This window comes from Copadichromis virginalis, linkage group LG17 (genome assembly GCF_057382275.1).
Source record: "Copadichromis virginalis isolate Kocher_CV1m ecotype Utaka linkage group LG17, C_Virginalis_male_GT1.1, whole genome shotgun sequence".
NCBI classification, from domain to species: Eukaryota; Metazoa; Chordata; class Actinopteri; order Cichliformes; family Cichlidae; genus Copadichromis; species Copadichromis virginalis.
In genome coordinates, this window is record NC_140634.1 from 38505976 (window position 1) to 38528580 (window position 22605).

The 22605-nt window shown below is 44.0% G+C and overlaps 2 protein-coding genes across 5 annotated transcripts in view; one reads left to right on the forward strand and one right to left on the reverse strand.

Annotated features, from left to right (window-relative positions):
* Positions 1 to 1027: 1027 nt before the first annotated feature.
* Positions 1028 to 2774, forward strand: insl5a (insulin-like 5a). The gene is made up of 2 exons (XM_085437084.1): positions 1028 to 1479; positions 2402 to 2774. Exons 1-2 carry the CDS (start codon positions 1308 to 1310, stop codon positions 2530 to 2532), a joined length of 303 nt encoding a protein of 100 aa, XP_085293210.1. The 5' UTR covers positions 1028 to 1307; the 3' UTR covers positions 2533 to 2774.
* A 4473-nt stretch (positions 2775 to 7247) lies between these two features.
* Positions 7248 to 22605, reverse strand: part of sgip1a (SH3GL interacting endocytic adaptor 1a) — an 80697-nt gene continuing 65339 nt past the window's right edge. For 2 of the 4 annotated variants that reach the window (XM_085435825.1, XM_085435826.1), the window contains exons 17-24: positions 19132 to 19191; positions 18074 to 18185; positions 13799 to 13954; positions 12527 to 12662; positions 12196 to 12398; positions 11882 to 11946; positions 11155 to 11319; positions 7248 to 10719 (exon numbers count right to left, since the gene is read on the reverse strand). In XM_085435825.1, coding sequence (XP_085291951.1) covers positions 10697 to 10719; positions 11155 to 11319; positions 11882 to 11946; positions 12196 to 12398; positions 12527 to 12662; positions 13799 to 13954; positions 18074 to 18185; positions 19132 to 19191 — 920 coding nt within the window. In that variant the 3' untranslated portion in view covers positions 7248 to 10696. Of the gene's footprint in view, positions 10720 to 11154; positions 11320 to 11881; positions 11947 to 12195; positions 12399 to 12526; positions 12663 to 13798; positions 13955 to 18073; positions 18186 to 19131; positions 19192 to 21375; positions 21436 to 22605 lie in introns of all 4 variants that reach the window. The other 2 variants (XM_085435827.1, XM_085435824.1) reach the window with 2 other exon arrangements.

Sequence of the window (22605 nt, forward strand, 5' to 3'; positions counted from 1 at the left end):
TTTAGCACTGATGTTGCTTTTCCAGATGTTCAGGTTGACTGTTTCATGCGCACCTTTGACTTTGAACTGAGTGCTGATGAAAAGTCAGAGGGTCCCTCCCCTCTTTGGCGCAGAGGACGTGTCGTCCATGTTTTCTAAAAAGAATTTCAAATTTCAATTGACCTGACCACAGAACAGTTTTTCACTTTACCACAGTCTATTTGTCTCACCCAGCAAAGGTGGCGAGGTTTATGCATCATCTTCACACATGGCTTCATCTCCCATGACAGAATCAGGTTCAGATTCTCTCATTTTTTTTAAAATTATCTTTTGTACTGTAGACAGATGAGGTGTTCAATGTTTTCACAGTTTTAAGTGTTCGGCAATTTGTAGACACACATTGTTGCAGATTGGTGAAACGCTGCCTCTCTAAGATGCTACCAGCCTAATGAGTTGGAAAATGAAAGGTTATTATTTCTTGAACAAGGTCAAAACACCGACTTCATGTATAAACTGTTATAGTTACTGTATCTCCGTGTGTCCTGCAAAAGAATAAAGGGTAGAGTTTGCTAGTATGGAATTGCTCATCAGACAGAACCATTGGTTTGGTTTGGATGAAAGATTAAGAGTTAGAAAATACTGCTTGATTCTACTATTTGAAAAATATTTTTATGTGTCTGTATATTTTTTGTTGTTTTCTGCTGCTATAACTACGCATCATGCCCATCTAACATAATTTCATATCCTCCGCTGTTAATGACCGAGCTGAAATGTCACATCGCACCATCAGCAGCGCCGTAATGACCGCATGATGGATTGTCAACATTGACTTGTTTCCTCTTGTATGACCCAAACTGCTGTAAAGTCAAAGACAGACGGGCCATCAGAGCGTCGTAAACAGAAGAAACATCTGTTTGATTCGAGGGGGAATCACTTTGCATCCCTTAATTAGCCATGCAGAGTAGTGAAGGTCAGTGCAATCATGGGTAATGGGGTGCTAAGGGGGGGCTGCACCATTGCTAATGTGATTGCCGGCCGAGTTGTAAAAGGCTCATGCTCGTAACTCTTATTTAGATGGCTGAAAATGGTGATGGTGGAGATAACCGCAAGCACAACAAGTTTTGTGTGTGTGTGTGTGACTGGGATGGGCTAAGGGCTGGTTAGAGGGAGGTGGAAAGACACTCTGCATCAATGAAGTCAAAGGTGGCTTGAATCTAATATAAGGAGGATGCGAGCGGCGGATCAATAACCGAGAGAGCGGCAGGATAACAGACAGAATCAGAGAACAGCTGTGGTGGGCTTGGAAGAGCAACAGTCAGATATCCAGCATGCGTGCTCTGGTGGTTTTGCCTCTGCTCTTGTGCGCAGTGGTGTGTGTGGATCAGGTGAGAGCGCAAGTGACGGCAATGAAGCTGTGCGGTAAGCAGTTAATCAACGCCATCTCCTACACCTGTGGAGCGTCCCGCTGGAGGAGGTTCTTCAGCGAGCCAGACGTGGATGGTGAGAAAACTCTGCTTTTACTCATTTCGCACAACAGCAGGGACGCGCTGTTTGTAGCTGAGTTTCTTTCTATAGTTTCATTTGCTACAAGTTTAGTGGTTCAGACTTCAAGAAAGAACGATGCAGAAAAAGTCAGTAACAAACTGTGTATTTACCCTCTAATTTATATTATTTAAATTGCAGTGAGGGTGTAACCGCGTTCAAGAAAAAAATAGAAATATCATTTATATCACTTTAAAAAAATGGCATGTTTTCGAGTTACCATCTCAGTGCAGTTTGCCCACACAGTACTTCTTCTGTATCTGCTTCTGAGGCTTAAATGAAACCCAACACAAGCTAAAGTTTGTGCTTTCTAACCAGGCTGCCAGTTTTTGCTACACCTCATGTGTTATGTTATTAATTCACCGGCTGACGCGCAGGGCTTCTCCAAACAGGTGTTTCCCAGCACAGCGACGCACAGTCTGCCAGAGGAGTCAGCAGCTCAATGATTAAATGCTGTAGCTGGCGGCTCCCCGGGCGTCTTCTCTAATACACCACACAAATAAACCCAGTTAGCGTGTCAGCCGTGCTGATCGGAAAGCGTAAAGTGACACTGAAGAAGACAAATAAGACCGAGCTCATCCGTGCAGTCATTTAGCGCTTCCTTATTTAAAGGGAACATGGACGAATTACACAGGATGCGTCTGAAAGCAGTGCTTCATCAGCTGCACTTGTTGAGAAACACTGTCGGCTAAAATGAACTGCTATAGAAAGCATTTACTGGAAGTCATGTTTAAAGTAAGGTGAACAGAGTTTCCCGCACAGTTACATTCAGATTGTAAGGTTAAAGTTACACTATTAATGCGTTTGCAGAGGACCAAGTTAAAGGCTTAGATTCTAAAACCTCCACTCAGTGTTCATTGATGTTTTGTTCTGCCTACAGGGGAGCAGAGCAGCTTGGAGAAGTTCAGCAGTTTGGCCTCAGAGATGACCAAACGGGATAATAACATCTTCCTGGCCAACATGTGCTGTCAGGTGGGCTGCAGGAAGACCGACCTCGCCCACTTCTGCTGAGGACAATCCTCTCACTTTTGTTGTTGTTGTTGTTGTTGTTGTTGTTAAAGTGACTATAATGACTGTGTACCTTGCTAAGAACCAAATCTGACTCACGTGGCGAACTATTATGATCTCTGTGCAACTGTTAAACTTTGTGGAAGTGAATCTGGATGAGCATCTCTGAACATGTTCCTGAACCCGAGCTGTACATGTGCGACCATAAATAAATGTTTTAAAATCAGTTGTCTTTCTTGCAACTTTCACCTGTATTTGGTCATTTTTTTGCTGCTTTTGTCAAATAAATATTCTATTATAACACCGGGATTCAATTCTGCAAAGGTTTGTTTGTTTTTTACTCCAAATACTGGACAACGTGTGAACGTATCAAACTGGATCACTAAGACCCCCCCACGCAAAAGTAAGCAAGTATGTACACAAGTACATGAATAAGTAACTAAACCAGCTGGCAGAGCAGGGCCCTATTTCAAGAAGCCGGTTTAGAAAACTCAGAGTGAAAAACGATACTCAGGGTTGAGTAACCCCGAACTGTCCAACTCGGAATATTCGGTTTCAGAAAGGCTGATAACAATTAGTTCAATCAACGCGGAGTTGCTTTAACCCCAAGTTAAGCGCGCGCACGAGGATACATAAAGCCCTGATTAGTGGAGCACAGATTAAGCGAGTCACCATGGAGACGGAGGGAAAGAAGGCGCGGTCAATGTATTTTACAGCGCTTGAGGCCGAAATTCTGATGGCAGCATATGCCGATAACATGCCAATTTTGCGGAAAAAAAGTTACACAGCCTCAGCTGCAAAAGAAAGGGAGCATGCATGGCAAAACATAGCCGACAGAGTCAATGCGTGAGTGTTAATTTAAACATTGATCTAGGGATTTCCACCCATTTAACACGTTATTTTATTATATTTTATTTGTTATTTTATACATTTTATTTTGTGATGTGATGTGAGCGCAGGTGCAACCCAACAGGCCCCAAACGTGCCTGGCAGCAAGTAAAAATGAAATATAAAAATATAGTCCAAACAGGTAAGGTGTAATTGTATTATGAGCCATAGTGCTTGGTCTGTTTGTCCCATGTAAATCAATTGCAGTTAGAGGCTACATTAATTTTCTTTCTGTAAGCACTTATTGAAATTATCTGAGCACATTACAAGTACATATTTGCTTACTCTGTATGCTCAAATGTGACCCCGTTATAGCCAACAGAAAAAAAGCGGAGGCCTGAAAAACACCACCATTCACAGAGGCTGAGCAGTTGGCCCTCAGCCAAAACAGTGGGCGCCCTGTGGCTGAAGGAATCTCTGCGGGGACATCCTCTGAGTCAGTAACCCCGCAAGACACAAGTGCCTACATAAGGGGTAAATCCAAAATAATACATGATGTGCATACATCCTTTCTTCACAGTCACCTTTGCAGTGCTACTCATTCATCTGATAAACTCTTTACCATAATGGATTATTTTGTAGTGAAGTTATTTTCCTACTGATTTTGCCTTCCCTCAGTCTTGGTTGTCTTTGAGAGCATAATGACAATGAAGTGTAAGGTGATTGGTATGTTTGTTAATTGCCATTTGGTCCCTTGTAAGTTATAAGTGACCTGTATAAACCTCATATTCTATCAGTTGATGGTGGTGGTGTACTGCATCTGGTGCAGCCTCCTGTTGAGCCAGACCAACATGCAGTTGTGAGTAATACTCCACAGATTATATGAGGTTACAGTAGAACAGCAATGTTGTTTATTTCTTTACTACAGGAAAATAATGAAGAAACATTGACAGCTGTTACAGAGGAGGAAGCAACAGAGACACTTTATGAGGTTTACATCTTTTAATACTTTGTGTACAGGAAATACAGGCGACCAATAAAGCCAGTTGAACAAAAAATCTGTTTATTCTTCTTTCAACATGTTGAGGTGATGGGTCAAAAGAAATGATTGTGACATATGGTGTCTCTGACTGCGCTTCCATCTTGTATGTCCGTGCGAGGGTCAGGATGTTCATGGTTTGGATCACTGCTGATGTTTGGTTCAGAAGGACAGTGTTCTCCTCTAATTGTGGCAATGTTGTGAAGAATCACACATGCCACAATAATGTCACATGCCCTTTCTGGGGTGACCCTGAGTCTTTGAAGGCACTGGAACCGGGCCTTAAGCATTCCGATAGTCATTTCAATTCTGGCTCTTGTCCTGCAATTAGCCAGATTATATCGCTGCTGTGGGCCCGGTTCAGGGTCAGAGTAAGGGGTAAGCAAATAGGGTAAACATGGATACCCCCTATCACCAAGCAAGTAGCCAGTGAACTCTCCTAAGACAGAAGGATACACTTCAGTTCAAATGTCCCTGAAGCAATTGGTCTTTATATATTTTAAAGTATTCTCAACTCACCATGTCCAAATTTTGTGCTCAGTGTACATTCACGGAATATTTGTGAGTCATGGACAGAGCCTGGCCACTTGGCTTCCACATTTGTGATAATGTTGGCAGCATCACATATGATCTTCACAGTGCAGAGAACACAAATTAGCATCCATTACTATAATGAAATAATTTGTTAGTTTGAAATGCTACAGGGAACTATGTACCTGTACATTAATGCTGTGGAAAGACTTCCTGTTCACATAGTCTCCTTCATTTACTGAAGGAGCAATGATTGGAATGTGAGTGCCATCTGTACAGCCAATCACGCCTGGGAACCCTGAAAATAAATGTAAAATTTAAGTAGTAGTTCAAGTATCACCACATCATGTATTAAGTTTTGTTCATCCTGATACCTGCAATTTTGTGGCATCCCTCTTTGATAAATCTTGTGGGTCTGTGACCGGGGAACACCACAGACGAGTGCAGGAGACGTTTCAGTGCAACTGTAACATTCCTGACTGCCCGACAGACGGTAGCCTTGGAAACGTGCTCAGCGTCACCAATATTATACAGAAAGCTCCCGTTTGCAAAAAACCGAAGTGCAATACAAATAATATGTAATGAACTGAGAGCATGTCCACGATGTGTCACATGCGTAATATATGGCCTGAGGATGTTATTAAAATAAATTATAGATTGTGCTGAGAAACGGTAACGTTCACACAGAAAATCATCAGGAAATGATAAAATGTCCAAACGCGCTCTGATCACTCTCTCCCGGCGGAGAGCTCTGCGGAGAATTTGGGCTTCACGATCTACTGGCTCTTCAAGGAAGGAGCACACCATGTCTGACACTTCCTACTGTCAGGTTTCCGACAAAGGGGCGGAGACAGTCAGGGTTAGTTGTAGTAAACCTGCTAGGGGGCAGGTTAGCTTCACGGCGTGTGTCGTCATAGTGACTCACTCAGGCTTCAGCTGAACTCGCTTTGTGAAACCGAAAACCCAGAGTTTTCGTTAACTCAGGGTATACTTACTCAGTTTTTCCACTAAACCGGCTTCCTGAAACAGGGCCCAGGTGTGCACAAACGCCCACACACCACTTACACATGACCCTTAGGCAACAACCCGGCCCCGCCTACAAGGGGCGGTACTTAGAGCAGGTTTCACCTCTCACGTAAGCACGCAACAAGAAAATAAACTACACTCTTAACCAGCTACAAATCCACCAACTCCTCTATGCTCTTATTCCAAATCCAGCTTCAGTCAATTAGCATTTTATGAAGTAAAGGAAAGCGCAATAGCATCAATAACCTGTGGTTTATTTTCCCTGGGTGAATTTTATTAATTCAAGTTGATTCCACTATATCATTTTCTATTATTTTCTATGAAACAATAGCATCTTTGGCCTGGCTAGCTCCTGTCAGGCTTTGGGCTCAAAATGACCATAGAATCCATATTTACAGTGTTAGCTGTCCTAGCGTACGTGGCACACAAACTAGCTTAGACTGACGGGAAGAATGAAACTGATTTTACACGTGGAAATCATTAAAGCTTTAAAATTCAGCTAATTTAATGAGATGGTGGCAGAGCAGACAGGATTAAGGGAACATCAAAGCTACTGTGGTTCATCCTCAGAGGTGTATGTGTGTTTGGACCAAATTGGATGGGAATCCATCCTGTAGCTGTCAGGATTCCCCGACAGGAAAATTCAGAAGATTGTAATCCTGCTGCCATCATGTGCAAATCACACTAACCAGCCACTTGTACAAATGCAAACATAATCAAATTATGGCCTTCAGTTCTAGCCATGACCAGCAGTTTACCACTGGATACAGGTTTACATACCTTGGTTTTAACCACTTGTTACAATGAAGGAACACAGAAGAGCATCTGTGAACCATGATGTAGTAGCAGAAGAACACAGTAGTTGCCAGCTGTTTAGTGCCACAATGTCACAAAGCTCAAATCATCTCAAACTGATGTCTTGAACATGTCGTAACCTCACTGTACTCAAATGGGCTGCAGAGCCTCCAGATCTCAAGCCAGCACACTTTGGTTTGGTGGACCAGAAGATTTACATCATGGACGTGCAGCCGACAAATATGACCGTGTGATGCTATCACGTCAACACAGATCCAAATCTGAGGAATATTTTCAGCAACCTGTTGAAGCTGTGCAGTGAAGAATGGCGGCAGTTCTAAGGGCAAAATTAATTAAACAAAATCCGTCCCATATTTTTTGGGGGATATTTCAGCCAAGGTCAAAAGTTTGGACTAACATCGCTAAAGCAACCTGCTGAATGGGAACAAATAAAACCTCACAATATTACTTCATAGAAGGAAAACAGCAAACACAAACATCCAGTTATAACTTTTATTGGTTTTGGAAAGAAGCAAACTAAATTTCTCAGATCATCTTAGCGTTGTTATGTACTGTACAAACAGCTTTCACATGTGTTTGAGGTTAATGGTAAAGAACCAAAAAGCATTCTTGCTTATAGCACACAAACACACTCGTTGCTCTCGTCTCAACATTAACACAAGGTAACTGACACTCAGCACAACACGTCATTTCAGCACTATTGTCACAAAGCCCCACCGTTTGACCGCATGCTTTGCATCCAATAATACTGCAGGATGAATTCGCCATGAAGATGAAGCTTTTGTGTTTTGATGCACTGAAAATTTTAAACGCTGTTTCCAGAAATACAGTGAAAAAGGTTTGTGATCAAACAGACGTGTAACCATAAGTGTAGGAGTAATTCTACACTGATGCACCGTGGGTGGCATGTGTGGTGGGCTTCTGTAGATAATGCTGTAGTGACTGTTGCACTGTTTAGCTTAAAGAAGGTAGCAGCATTGTCTCGGGCACGTGGTCTTCCATTTAGCTCGATGAAAGACTGACATGACTGAAAAAATGCGTCACCAAACAAAAGTATTATCAAGAACTAAACGGCACCAATCATCCATCGTTCCTCACACCAACAAAATGCAACTTTGCCGTTCTCTCAGCCTGGGTCTGCACAAGATCAAAGTACAAATGAACAGACTCATTTGAACTGCAGGGCCCAAAAACTATCCAATCAGATGTACTGCATCGCTGAATTGGTGTACTGACGTCAGGATACCGTCCTAAATCCGCTCGAAATGCTTGAGAGCTCTTAGAGGACCGTGATTGGTTACATTTAGTTGATTGCCAACACAGAGTACAGTACAGAGGTTTTTCGATTACACTTCACGCACACTTTTTGTTCTTCACGTTGAGTGTCGGAGCATTCAGGAAGTTCAGCATCATCAGCACAGTGTTTTTCACATTAAACAACACATTTTTTTTTTATCCATTTAAAAAATATTCAGCTTATTCTCCTTAGCAAGGGACTGACTGTCTGGGGTACACACACATAAAATACGAAAAAACAAAACGTAAAACAAAAAAAGAAAAAGAAAGCATTTTGGTCGACTTAACCTCGCTCCACAACCTCATTTAAATCATGTCATCTCACAGAGACCGTTACAATTATGCAAAATAAAGCCATGGATTCAAGCACTGGCTGGATGACTGGGATTTGCTCACGATATGAGGGTATGATATGAGGGAGTTTAGGTACCAGTGAGGTAAATGGAAACAGGAAGGAAGGTTTTCTTGTGATCCGCCGTCAAACTGAAGGTAGAGGAAAGAACTGAGAACACTAGATGATCAGGGTTTCCTTATTGTTTTATTACAGCTAAGTTTGAAGTAAGGAAATGAGCTGGTCCCAGTAAACAGTTCCTGTTCCAATACTAGTACCATGGTCACTAAACTTCATCTCTGCAGCCGTTTTTATTGTTTTTGTCTTCCTTGAAGGATGAGTTTGACATTTTGGGGGGAAAAACTAACCTTGGCCAGGAGCCATATTGGTTAGCTTAGCAGAAAAACTGAAACGGGAGGGAAACGGCTAAGCTAGCGTTGCTAAAATATAAGAGGCTAAAACATCTACAGAGTTTGATGCTTGCTTCTCTTGAGAGTGCGCACTGCAGCACAGCAATGTGATTTACTGGCATGCTAATGGGATGAGTGCACGTTCACTGCAGTATCCCTGGTGATTTAGCATATTAGCATGCTAAAATTAGCTCACCAGAACGAGCATAAATAAGGCTAGGGGAACATTTATTTAATAAACCAAAGTCATGAACTAATGAAAAGTCTGACCTGGTGATGGCGCAAGAGAAAATGACAGGGTGTTACTAAAATGCTGCCTTTTATCCTGACAGAGACATTAACGTCTAGCGTGGATGAACGCCATTAGCATTTTCGGACCCATGCAGTACTCTCAAGCTAAATAAACTTTTTAATGACGAATACAACAGGGTGTTTTTACACCCTTGTATTAAAGAAGAAACATGACACTGTGTATTAATCAGCTTTCTAGGTGCTGACAGACACAGACTGGCAAGCCTTTCCCGGCCTTTTTAGCATGCTAGCAGTTTCCTGGCGGATGTCACACGCATCATCCAAAAATGTCAAACTTATTCCTCAAAGCGTGAATCTTGGCCATGTAATAGCTAACTCTACATTAACACTGCTTTCACAAAGCATTACACAGAATCCAGAAAGATATTTATCTTTTGTCTTTAAATTACCCCTCCCCCACCCATATATAGGTCAATTCTTCTGTTGCACTTGAGTTAAAAAATTATATCTGAAATAAATTCAAAAAATTAGACCTTATACTGTACACAGGTTACCCAACTACACAGATAACAAAAAATGAGAAGGAATTTAAATATTTATACCTTTAAGGGTTCGAGTCGTGTGATACCATTCAAACTCTATTCATATACAGAATCACGTTTTATACAACGAGTCATTGTCATCAATAAATAAAAATAGAATGCTGTCATGTACTCTGCAGTCTAACACTGCTGTCCTGTGAACAACAGGAAGGCTATCTGACGATACGAGGAAAACACCAAACGCCCTTTAAGATATACATTTTCGACTTAAATGACACTTTGTACACTTCTTTTGTTCTGACACGAAAACATAGTTCCTTATTTTACCAGTGAAACTGACTAGTCATTGCAGCTGCCTAACATCCTTACAACCTGCATGCGAGTGTATATAACAGAGAAATAGAATAGTGGCTTGACTGGCTAACTGGTGTCTTTAGCAGGATGTGTCATGTAATACCAGCAGGCGATGCTTGGAAATCTAGTTTCATACAGGTCGTACACAAGCACCAAGAAGAAGGACCCACTTTTACCTGTGACAGCTGATGGTGTGTCATGTGAAGCAGCTACATGGATCAGTGCAAAACAGTGAGTACACCTCTCGTATTCTTATCCCAGAGGTTGAGGACCGGGCTGTTTCCTAACTTCATCCCATCCAACTCTGGATGTGTTCAGATTTGATGCACGTCTGACCACAACGAGGATTTTTTTTTTTAAATGGCCCAAATTTTCACATTAACAAGAATTAAAAATCTGTTCCTTCCTTGTTTGGTCAGGCAGCTGCAGTGAAAAACTTTAAAAACACCACCACACGTTGACCAGAGGAGGACGGAGACAGAGGCACAGACTACAGAGGAGGAAAGAACCCATTTGTGTCTAAGTGCAGCAATACAGATGTTATGAAATGAATACAAATACAATAATTACATGACCTATAACAGTTCCACAATGTTATATGCAAGTTATACAATACTGCTGGGCGGGCTGCAGACCTGTTGTGTGGGTTCAGAAAAGGATCACAGAGTCTGTCTGGTGTCCGTCTGTCCTCTGTCCTCGGCGTCGACCTCAGTCCACTGCGTTCACTTTGTTCAGCGATGGGTCAGTTATCAGCCAGGTATTTTCCTGAAAGACGTCAATTAGAAACTAAGTGCTTATCTGTATAAATGAGATGTGATATTTCATTAGTTTTATGTTTTATTAAGTAGCTGCAATGAAAGGATTCAAACTTATTCTACTCAGGTAAGCTTTACCAAGTTACTAAAATAATCCTAAAACTGACTTTTATTACTGTGTGGATTCATCTAAGTCTTTTCAAGTCCTACTATATGCACATTATCTTAACCTAAACATACATAAAGGAAAATGTTTACAGTGTAACTGGTGGGAGTTGTATTTCCAGGAACTACAATCAGTATTTAAAAAAGTTTAAAGAGATAAAACATGGATTTTATATGTTCAATAACCAGTTTATAAACTTGTTAACATTCGGGAATTGGCTGGCTAAGCTTTCGTGTAGCAGTAATGAATATTTTATTTTGAAAACCCCATCTGACACACCTGCAGCAAACCTCTTCTTGATGAGCGAGAAGCGGTACCCTGGCCCAGCCAGCTCAATGTCACAGCCTGACAGGGTGCTGCCTTCGCTGGTAAACTGCACCGCCAGTGGAGCCGGTTTACTCGGACCTTCTGTTAGCTGAAAGCGTGCTAACAACGAGCCCACACCTGAGGGATCAGAATGAGAGGATGAGACCAAGCCCCAAAATGTTTAATATTTAGAAACCACAAAAGCAAATATGTAACAACATGAAAAATGGGCAACATCTCTACAACTGCAGATCTCATCTTAAAGAGAATTCATAATCTAGTTTCGTGTCTTCATCCTGGAGGTCAGGTCACTGATGGGTGTCCTTGCCATGTAAATGACAGTGTGGGTCTAATGATGGCAGGTTGCGATCTGGAGCACAAATCAAACTCAACTTGGTCAGAAGAAACTGTGTAAATACTCCACAGCTGCTACCGTGGGCACTCGTTTACTTTATCCCATTAAAAAATAAAAGCTCATTGTAAACATCAGCTTTGGTGAAGTAACTGTATCACTGCTGTCCAACAGGGGGCAGTGTTTACTGTGGGCATGATGCACCAGACTTCCTCTCCATCTTGTCGTCCTCATCTGCGGTTGTTCCATTTTCAGCATTTGTACACCAGCCACACACATGCACCACGTGTCCTCCCAACATTTATGTTATTTAAAGAAACAGGTTAAATCATCATTCAAAAGAAATACCTCCATTTTCAGATTTGTGGGAGATATCGGGGATCTTCCACAGGATTCGTTGCTGGTCTGCATTCCTACCAGGATTAGGAATAAGAGAAAACCATTAAAGGATACAACATAAACAGGTGAACAGGTCATTGAAGGTTAACCTCAAAACCTGACAGCAAATAAATGCACGGCACTCCCAGATATGGCACAGGATTTTATCTCTTGTCTAAATAACATTTGGAGCAATAAATGCATCAAACTGCCTCCTTTACCCCCTTAATCTGTTCAGCTGTGTAGCTTAATACTGTGTAACAACAAGTCTAGAAAGACCGTACCATGCAGCAGGAGGTAGGACAGCCTGTAGCTTTGAAACGCCTCCATCAACGGGGACGAGGAACTGAACGTTGTTGAGGGCCATCGGCGTCGACATGGCCTCCCCGTTGTATTTGTAGTCTATCCTCAAGTCAGTGCTGGTGGGCTCACACCTCCAGCTCACTGCCAGGTTCAGAGGAGTCGACTGGAGGCCCTGTGTTGACACCTGGCAAACACGTGGTTTGATAAAAGCCTGTTCACACTGAAACACCCTAAACAGCTGAACATGCTTCGACTGAAGGAGTTGAGTGTTTGGGATTTAAGCTACTCTCAAAATCCCAAATCCAAGGTTACCTGATACTTGAGCATGTCCACGTTGTAGTACGTCGCTTGTGGTTTCTGCTCTGCCACCTTCTTTAAATGCGATATCAGGTTTGGCATATTCACCCAGAAGTCCTTGCTGTCAGCCTTGGCTTGCGTGGTGGTGTCGCTGGTGGAGGAATCGCAGTAAAGAGCCCGATCACAATTCAGACGTTTCACAGGACTGTGGTGATTTTCTATTGAAGTGACTAAACACAGCCATTAGACTTCAGCGGTGTGCTGGTACGAAACGACTGTTCAACCACAAAAAACAAGTTTTTTGGGAGGAAAATGTGACTTTTTCCTCACAGAGTCAGTGTGACCCAACGATGATCCAGATGTGGTTGGTGGTCGTTAGATCACACAGACTTTACAGGTGCTGAGAATAAAGTAAAAACTATTTTTAAGTTGCTTTTCTAAAAACAAGAAACGCGCAGGAGGCTGGAAAACATCAACATTTGACAGCTGTAATAAACAAATGAATCATAATTAAAAACAATGTTTATTCTACTGTGAGGTCACATGACTTCATGCTATAATGATGTGTGATATTTTGCATAATTTAATATTTAATTTTAAAGATCACATCAGGCGGTTTATCAGGCGTTTCACAACAAGTGCAACACGGTTATCTGCCTGCACACTCAGACGACCTCATGATGACTCCACACTTACTCAGCGCTCATTTTGGAAACAAGCTCACAAAATTTACTCATCTGAAGTGGTCAAAAGACCCCGAATAAACCACAGGGGGTTGTAGATGTTTGATGAGTCAGTTCACTAGCACATGTCAGCGCTGCAAACATGGAAACATTCACGCCATCACCTCGACCTCCCCAAAACCTCTTTACTCCTTTTTGTTGGTCACATGTTGCTCTCCTGATGTTTTACAGTCTGTGTGACATCAAACTTGCTGTGTCACCATAGATAATAAGGTGACTTGCATAACAAAAGTCATTAAAATTTAATGTCAAGTGTGGCATGCTTATTAAAAATAAGTATCGCACATGCTCTGTAAGTGAAATTAAAATGATGCATAATTTGCAACAGGTACATTGATTTGGTTTTAATCACGTTTGGTTACACGGGACCACATATAACATGTTAGGTATTACTGGGTGACGCTAAAGTTAGACAATAATGTATTTAGATTTAGTTATGTATTCCCAGAAAGGTTGGCTCGATCTTTTCACATCTTCCAGCAAAAGCTGAGTTTTTATTTTTATTTTTTTAACTGAAATGTTGAGTTTACGGTGGTGTCATTACCAGCAGAGGAGCTGGGGGTTAGGCAGCACATGCTCCAGTCGACTGTAGTTGGTTATGCTGAAGGTTAGCACGGCGGGGGACGGGTTATTGGCAAAGTGCCGCGTGATTCCCGCCGGAAACGACAAAACCATCTCACCTATGATCTTCACAACACACCTGAGAAAGAGAAGAGAGAGTAACACTGCATGAAAGACTGCAGAGAGACACACAAATGCACAAATCACACATGACTTCATTTCCTTTTGATAATAAAACTAAACACACAGTCTTAATGCGTTTCTGCTATTGACTGAATCACTACATTAAAAGCTCTGCCAATCACAGCTCACACACTATTACAGCAGTAAAGCCCCGATCAGAAGCAAAATCAATAACACATTAGTTCATCCTAATCCACAACTCAGAGCAACAAAAGCAAACTTTACCTGTTTACATGACTCTGCAGGAGGAAATTCAAGTACAAAACATACAAAACTGGATTCATTGTAACAAAATCCACCAACACTGTTCTTATGTGTTTATAGTCTATAGTTCAACCAAGTGTTTGTTAGTGGACCTGTATACTTCCTCACATATTCACTATAAACACTGTGTGACAGGATTGTGGATGTTTGACCATATTAACTACAAACACATAATGCTGTAAACACATGTGTGTGTCCAGAGCTCATCAGATGCTTCATAAATCAAACTGTCATTTCTGACAAATCACTCCTCCTTGAATCGCTACCTTATCGTGGTGGAGGGGTTTGTGTGTCACAGGGATCCCAGGGGCTATGTTGTCTGGGGGCTTTTGCCCCCTGGTAGGGTCTCCCATGGCAAATTGGCCCTGGGTGAGGGACCAGACAAAGAGCGATTCATAAGACCCTTATGAAAAGGAAACCGAGGGAACAGTTTACCCTGCCCGGGATAGGGTTACCGTGGCCTCGCCCTGGAGCCAGGCCCGGGGAGGGTGCCCGAGGGCGAGCGTCTGGTGGCCGGGCCTTAGTCCATGGGGCCCGGCCGGGCACAGCCCGAAGAGGAGACATGGGCCCATCCTCCCGCAGGCCCACCACCCGCAGGAGGTGCCATAGGGGTCGGGTGCATTGTGTGCCGGGTGGCGGCCAGGAGCGGAGGCCCTGGCGGACTGACCCCCGGCTGCCAAGACTGGCAATAGGGACATGGAATGTCACCTCTCTGGTGGGGAAGGAGCCTGAGTTAGTGCGTGAGGTTGAGAGGTACCGGCTAGATATAGTCGGGCTCACCTCTACACATGGCTTGGGCTCTGGAACCAGTCTCCTGGAGAGGGGCTGGACTCTGTCTCAGTCTGGAGTTGCCCTTGGTGAGAGGCGGCGGGCTGGGGTGGGTATCCTAATATCCCCTCGGCTTGCTGCCGGTACGTTGGGGTTTTTCCTGGTGGACGAGAGGGTTTGTTCCCTGCGCCTTAGGGTCGGGGAACGGGTCCTGACTGTCATCTGCGCTTATGCGCCGAGTGGCAGTTCAGAGTACCCAGCCTTCTTAGAGTCCCTGGGGGGGGTGCTGGAGGGTGCTCCACCTGGAGACTCTGTTGTCCTGCTGGGAGACTTCAATGCTCACGTGGGTAACGACAGCGAGACCTGGAGGGGCGTGATTGGGAGGAACGGCCTCCCTGATCTGAACCCGAGCGGTGCTCTGTTATTGGACTTCTGTGCTAATCACAGTTTGGCCATAACGAACACCCTGTTCGAACATAAGAGTGTCCATAAGTGCACGTGGCACCAGGACGCTCTAGGCCGTAGGTCGATGATCGATTTTGTAATCGTATCAGCAGACCTGCGACCATATGTTCTGGACACTCGGGTAAAGAGAGGGGCTGAGCTGTCAACTGATCACCACCTGGTGGTGAGTTGGATCAGGTGGCGGGGGAAGACGCTGGACAGACCTGGTGCACCTAAACGCGTAGTGAGGGTGTGCTGGGAACGTCTAGCAGAGGCCCCAGTCCGCGAGATCTTCAACGCACACCTCCGGCAGAGCTTCAACAGCATTCCGAGGGAGACTGGGGACATTGAGTCCGAATGGACCATGTTCAGCGTCTCCATTGCCGAAGCTGCTGCATTGAGCTGCGGCCGCAAGGTGGTTGGTGCCTGCCGTGGTGGTAATCCCCGAACCAAATGGTGGACACCAGAGGTGAAGGGAGCCACTAGGCTGAAGAAGGAGTCCTATCGGGCTTGGTTAGCCTGTGGGACTCCGGAGGCAGCCGACAGGTATCGACAGGCCAAGCGGAATGCGGCTCGGGCAGTGGCTGAAGCAAAAACTCGGGTGTGGGAGGAGTTCGGAGAGGCGATGGAAAAAGACTTTCGGACTGCCTCGAAGAGATTCTGGCAAACCGTCAGACGTCTCAGGAGGGGAAAGCGGTGCTCTACCTGCACTGTGTATAGTGCTGGCGGAGCGCTGCTGACGTCGACTGAGAAAATTGTCAGGCGGTGGAAGGAATACTTCGAGGACCTCCTTAATCCCACTGACACGTCTTCCGAGGAGGAAGCAGAGTCTGGGGATGAGGGGAATGACCCGCCAATTTCCAGGGGCGAGGTCACTGAGGCAGTTAAAAACTCCTTGGTGGCAGAGCCCCTGGTGTTGATGAGATCCGCCCCGAGTTCCTGAAGGCTCTGGACGTTGTAGGGCTGTCCTGGTTGACACGCCTCTGCAATGTTGCGTGGAGATCAGGGGCAGTACCTGTGGACTGGCAGACCGGGGTGGTGGTCCCCATCTTTAAGAAAGGGGACCGGAGGGCGTGTTCCAACTACAGGGGGATCACACTCCTCAGCCTCCCTGGGAAAGTCTATGCCAGGGTGCTGGAAAGGAGAGTTCGTCCGTTAGTCGAACCTCGGATACAGGAGGAACAATGCGGTTTTCGTCCTGGTCGCGGAACACTGGACCAGCTCTTTATCCTCTCCAGGATACTTGAGGGTGCATGGGAGTTTGCCCAACCAGTCTACATGTGTTTTGTGGACTTGGAGAAGGCATTCGACCGTGTCCCTCGGGGTGTCCTGTGGGAGGTGTTGCGGGAATATGGGGTGTCTGGCCCATTGCTACGGGCCATTCGATCCCTATACAACCGTTGCAAGAGCTTGGTTCGCATTGCCGGCAATAAGTCGGACTCATTCCCGGTGGGTGATGGGCTCCGCCAGGGCTGCCCTTTGTCTCCGGTTCTGTTCATAATTTTTATGGACAGGATTTCTAGGCGCAGCCAAGTGGCGGAGGGCTTTCGCTTTGGTGGCCTCAGAATCTCATCTCTGATTTTTGCAGATGATGTGGTTCTGTTGGCTTCATCGGGTGAGGGCCTCCAGCTCGCACTGGAACGGTTCGCAGCCGAGTGTGAAGCAGCGGGAATGAGGATCAGCACCTCCAAATCTGAGGCCATGGTTCTCAGCCGGAAAAGGGTGGAGTGCCCACTCTGGGTCGGGGATGAGTTCCTGCCCCAAGTGGAGGAGTTCAAGTATCTCGGGGTCTTGTTTGCGAGTGATGGGAGAAGGGAGCCGGAGATCGACAGACGGATTGGGGCTGCAGCTGCAGTAATGCGGACGCTGCACCGGTCCGTCGTGGTGAAGAGGGAGCTGAGTGTAAAAGCGAGGCTCTCAATTTACCGGTCGATCTACGTCCCTACCCTCACCTATGGCCACGAGCTGTGGGTAGTGACCGAAAGAACGAGATCGCGGATACAAGCGGCAGAAATGAGCTTCCTCCGAAGGGTGGCTGGCCTCTCCCTTAGAGATAGGGTGAGAAGTTCGGCCATCCGGGAGGGGCTCAGAGTAGAGCAGCTGCTGCTCCACATCGAAAGGAGCCAGCTGAGGTGGTTCGGGCATCTGACAAGGATGCCCCCTGGGCGCCTCCTGGGTGAGGTGTTCCAGGCATGTCCCACCGGGAGGAGGCCCCGGGGCAGACCCAGGACACGCTGGAGAGATTATATCTCTCGGCTGGCCTGGGAACGCCTTGGTATTCCCCCGGATAAGCTGGAGGAGGTGGCTGGGGAGAGGGAGGTCTGGGCCTCTTTGCTTAGGCTGCTGCCCCCGCGACCCGGCCCCGGACAAAGCGGATGAGGATTGATGGATGGATGGACAAAAGCATCAAACAAACATTACAGCCGCTTTAGATGGTAAACTGGGACAAACTTAATAAACCCCGTCGACCATTATCCCTTAAATATTGTGGTAAAACGTAGTCAAACAAACTTTTTTTACTCATCATCCACACAAAAATAAATAAATATTGAAATAGCCTAGTCAGGGTTTTCTACTGTGACAGGTAAAGAAGACCTACTTGTTGGGATCGGCTCCTTTAAAGAAGGTGTTGACTGTTTCCGTGAACGCAGCCGCCACAGGAAGCGTGTCCTGAGCTCCCATGGTGAGAGGACTGGGCCCTCGAGAGCAGCCTACGAGTAACCAACCCACACGTACACATTTGTAATTAAAATAAATGCTGTGCTCCACTGTTGCTGTTTGATTTGTTGAGGTTGCTGTCAGAGACAGAATTACATTCAAATTATAACCATTTTTTAATTCTTAAGCCTAAATTTGATATTAATATATCCAAACTTCAGCCCTGAATACAAACACTTCAGCAGAAATCACTACATGAAAAATAGATGATCCAAATCTTAAACTACGCTCTCTGTGTCAAACTGTGTGTGGAGAAAATAAGGAACGAAACATGAACAAATTAAGAGTGATGAAATGAAATGAAACAAATACTGGTGTTAGTAAAGAGGCACGAAAACAGCACATTATATGTACGGATGATACCCATTTCTCTCTGCTCTTTGACTGTGAACTGCTTCCAATGTCTCCCTCAGATTAATGCATTTCTACACAGTGGGTTATACATGTCTGTTTTTAACTGAATAAGCACAGCTGGATGTTTTTAAAAAGAGACAGAGGCAGACATAGAGCAAGGCAGATGTACATGCGTACTCCAGACATGCTGACAATTTTTGTATTTTTTGGACAAGATCAAAGATCATCAGAGAGCCCAAGATCAAACACCCAACAGGTAAAATGATGACAGTACAGAGAAAAGTGATTAGTAAAGTAGACAAAGACTGATGAGTCTTTAGGGAATGAATCAGTGCAGACATGATGAAAATGAACATCATCATCAGAAGAAGTTAGAGGGAGATATTGCACCGCATATCTGGCTCTAGGTGAGGGGGCTCAGTCAGGGCGATAGCATGGCCAGGGTTAGGGTAATGAAGGGATGATGATGATGGAGGAGCCAAGAGGGGAAGGAGGAAAGGGGGAGGAGAGAAGAAGGCCAAAGCTTGCACGAATGAGCCTCGTAATAACGTGTGTGCGCGCTACCCTGTTGCAGAGAAAACTTACCTTCGAAGGTTAAATAAAACTTCCCTCTGTCAAACCATACAAGGGATGGCTGGTCATTCTCTGTGAGGGTTCGAGGGTAGAGGGAGGGAGGGGGTCGGGAAAGGAGGACGAGGAGGAGGGAGGAGGTACAGGGATGAAAGGCGGGGAAGTGGGTGAAGAGGGGTGAGAGGGGCAAGGAGAGAAGGACAGTAGCGTGAGTCTCACATGGCAGGTCTATTACACGTCACAGTGAGGTGAAACGTGGAGGTGGAGGCTGGGGGCGAAAGAGGACAAAGGGTCGAGGAGCATGTGACAAGATGGGTGATACACAGTGGTCTTTTTTTGTTTGTGTTGGGGGAGCCAACGTTTTCTCCAAAGCAAAGCATTAGAAACAAGCTGACTTTCCAATTCAGTGACCCTAACTTTCATCAGCAGATACCCGAGTGTTAAAACTGTGATCAGGTCTCACAACAGGCCTTCAGTTATGAAACACACTGACGCTGGCCGCTATGCATGAGGATGGTGTGCAGAGGGAAGCGATGAGACTGAGATCAGACGATAGCAGGGAGGCGGCGAGACTGTGGTTCGCTGCACCCCACGTTTCAGGTGCCATATGCTTTTACAAAGACACCTGAACCGCCCTCACGGACACCAGGGGAAAAAAAAGAGGACGACTCAGAAAGTCCCAATTAGTAAGCAACAGAAAAAAAACTAGATAAACAGCTTAAACCAAATTAAACCATATTTCAGCTCATTTTCTGACTTTTTTAAATAATATAATAATAACATGGTAATGAACCTGAACACTGGTGGATCCTGTTTCCCCCAAATGCATTTAAAAGAATAAGAAACGTTAAACTGGAGCAGTAGCATTTTTCTAATGATCTGCACTCCAGCTCTAATGTGACTCCAACAGGTCTGACGGATGAAAAATTGTGTACTTTTTTGTCACGCTGACACTGTAAACTTTGCAAATGCTCCACAAAAACAGGGGAGGCCTGTTCCTCTCCATGCTATGGCCGTAGGCTCCTGTGGCTAAAGGTCTGGGAGGACTAAGAGTGTCGGGTGATGGAACGATGAGAGCGGCAGACTGCTTCAGAGAAAGAACAAAAGGGCGGGTGTTCAGATGGGGAAGGCGGGGGTCCGGTAATATGTCGGGCTCTATGTTGAAGAGAGCGTGGGCGACAGGTGTGAAAGGTGAGCGTCAGAGGTCAAGCGTGGGAGCAGACCGATGCTTTACAGCCTGGTTGAGAGATTGGTTGAACTCGAGGCCGTGTCGTGCACTCCTGTTGTAGACTGAGGATGGCATGAATACCAAGCAGCTGCTGCCTGTCTAATTCAGCCTAAATCTCACGCCAGGCTTCAAATGACTCTAAGCAGAAGCACTGATCTGACGGTACAAGTGAGCTGGTGAGTTTGAGTGCGCGTGAGAGGGAAAAGACAGACAATGTGGATCTCGAGGTCCGACAAGATAAAGAGCTCCTCAGACATGCTAACAGCACACAAACACTCAAACACACTCTTGTGCTGCAAACTGAGAGCAGAGGTATCTGGGAGCAACCGCACTGCACGCACAATGTGTGTCGCCGAGAGACGAGACAGGAGGTTGCCATGGGAACATGGCGAGACAGTCACTGGTGCACAGTCATAAAACAGAGAGAAAAGTCTTAGAAGCGGGCAGATGGGCCGGGGGGTGGGGGGCACTTTTTTTGGAGTACTATGCAGTAGATTCAGCTTTTTGTGTCACCACAGCTTTCATTTGTTTCCTGGCAGATTTCACTGTGACATCCAAGAGAATGAGCGAGAAAGACAAGGAAGAAATGACAAAGATATGCAGATAAAAAGAGACTGTTATATGCATTCGATGGCTGAGAAATGCGTGGGAAGGTATGAGGAGTAAAACAATGTAGAAGATTGGTGGTTTCACTGAAAAATGATGCCATATTCAAAAGGAAAAGAAATAATGTCTGGTGCGTCCTTACATCTGTGCACGAATCAAAGCAGATGAGTGAAAAAAGGAGGAGTAAGAAAAATGATTTGGTATGCACTGTGCTTCTAAAGCCTGACATGAGGCTACAAAACCTGTTGACCTCCATCTAAAAAAGGCACAAAACACTCACTGATGGCCTTTACCCTTCTTTGTGCACTGCGCTCCGGGTAAAGAGCATCCAAATCCAAAAACTCTCAAAACAAGCACTCACCAAACCCTTACCTAACCCGCCCCCCGTCCCCATGTGGAGGAGGAGGGGGGGTGCTTTACCCTACCTGCAAACGAATCAAAGTGTCTCTCAAAGGTGGGAAGTTTGTCTACATATACATCATCCTCTGACGAGCCAAAGAGACAAACAGCAAAAAAACAAGCAAAAAGAAATCAAACCATGAAAGACAACGAAAAATGATCAGAACTGTGATGCACATTAAATTCAAATGGGAGAAAAACAAATATATTCAATTATAATAAATATGCTGATGAAAATACAAAATTTAAAAAAGTGGTGAAACTTTAAAGGAGCAATTTAGAATATTTCATAATAAGCAGTTTCTGAGACTGTTTTCATGCACAAAGAATACAGATTAAATTAAGCGGCTGTAACAGAGACCTCAGTAAAAATGTCATTTATTCAGTCGGTCCCTGCAATTTGTTTAAAAGAGGAAGAAAGCACCCTCCAATCGGGGACTAGATTCTGCTTTTACATAACTGCTGCCTCCAGAATGTGTATTTATTATTTTTTTTAGTATTATGACTCAGCTATGTTACAGTCTACTGAGATTTGCCATTATCCACTAAAAGCTGCACTGCAGGCTCCTTTAAAACCGACTCTACAGTTATCAAGGAGTAGAAATTGTTGTGTCACTAATTCATTAAAGGATGGTTTGCACTTTAAAATTTTCATATTCTCACCTCCTACTCACACCCTGAAGAATTTCCCTGTGTTTGCGTGTTAACGTGAATCAGATACTAATATATATGTTGAGAGATATCTATAGATGTATATATATCTATATCTAGATATATCGATATCTAGATATATATAGATATCTAGATATATATAGATATCTATATATAGATCTAGATATATATAGATATATAGATATAGATATCTAGATATATCTATATATATCTATATATAGATATAGATATATATAGATAGATATATCTATAGATATATCTATAGATAGATAGATAGATAGATATAGATATATATAGATATATAGATATATCTATCTATCTATCTATAGATATATCTATAGATATATAGATATATCTATATATATATAGATATATCTATAGATATATAGATATATCTATAGAGATATATCTATAGATATATCTATAGATATATCTATAGATCTATATATATATAGATCTATATATATATAGATATATATATATATATAGATATATATATAGATATATATATAGATATATCTATAGATCTATAGATATATAGATAGATCTATATAGATATATCTATATAGATATATCTATATATC

Excerpts from the sequence above, each read along its gene's own strand:
- insl5a (XM_085437084.1), top strand. The coding sequence starts at position 1,308 with ATGCGTGCTCTGGTGGTTTTGCCTCTGCTCTTGTGCGCAGTGGTGTGT. Across the intron at positions 1,480-2,401 it reads CAGCGAGCCAGACGTGGATG|GGGAGCAGAGCAGCTTGGAG; the intron begins GTGAGAAAACTC and ends TTCTGCCTACAG.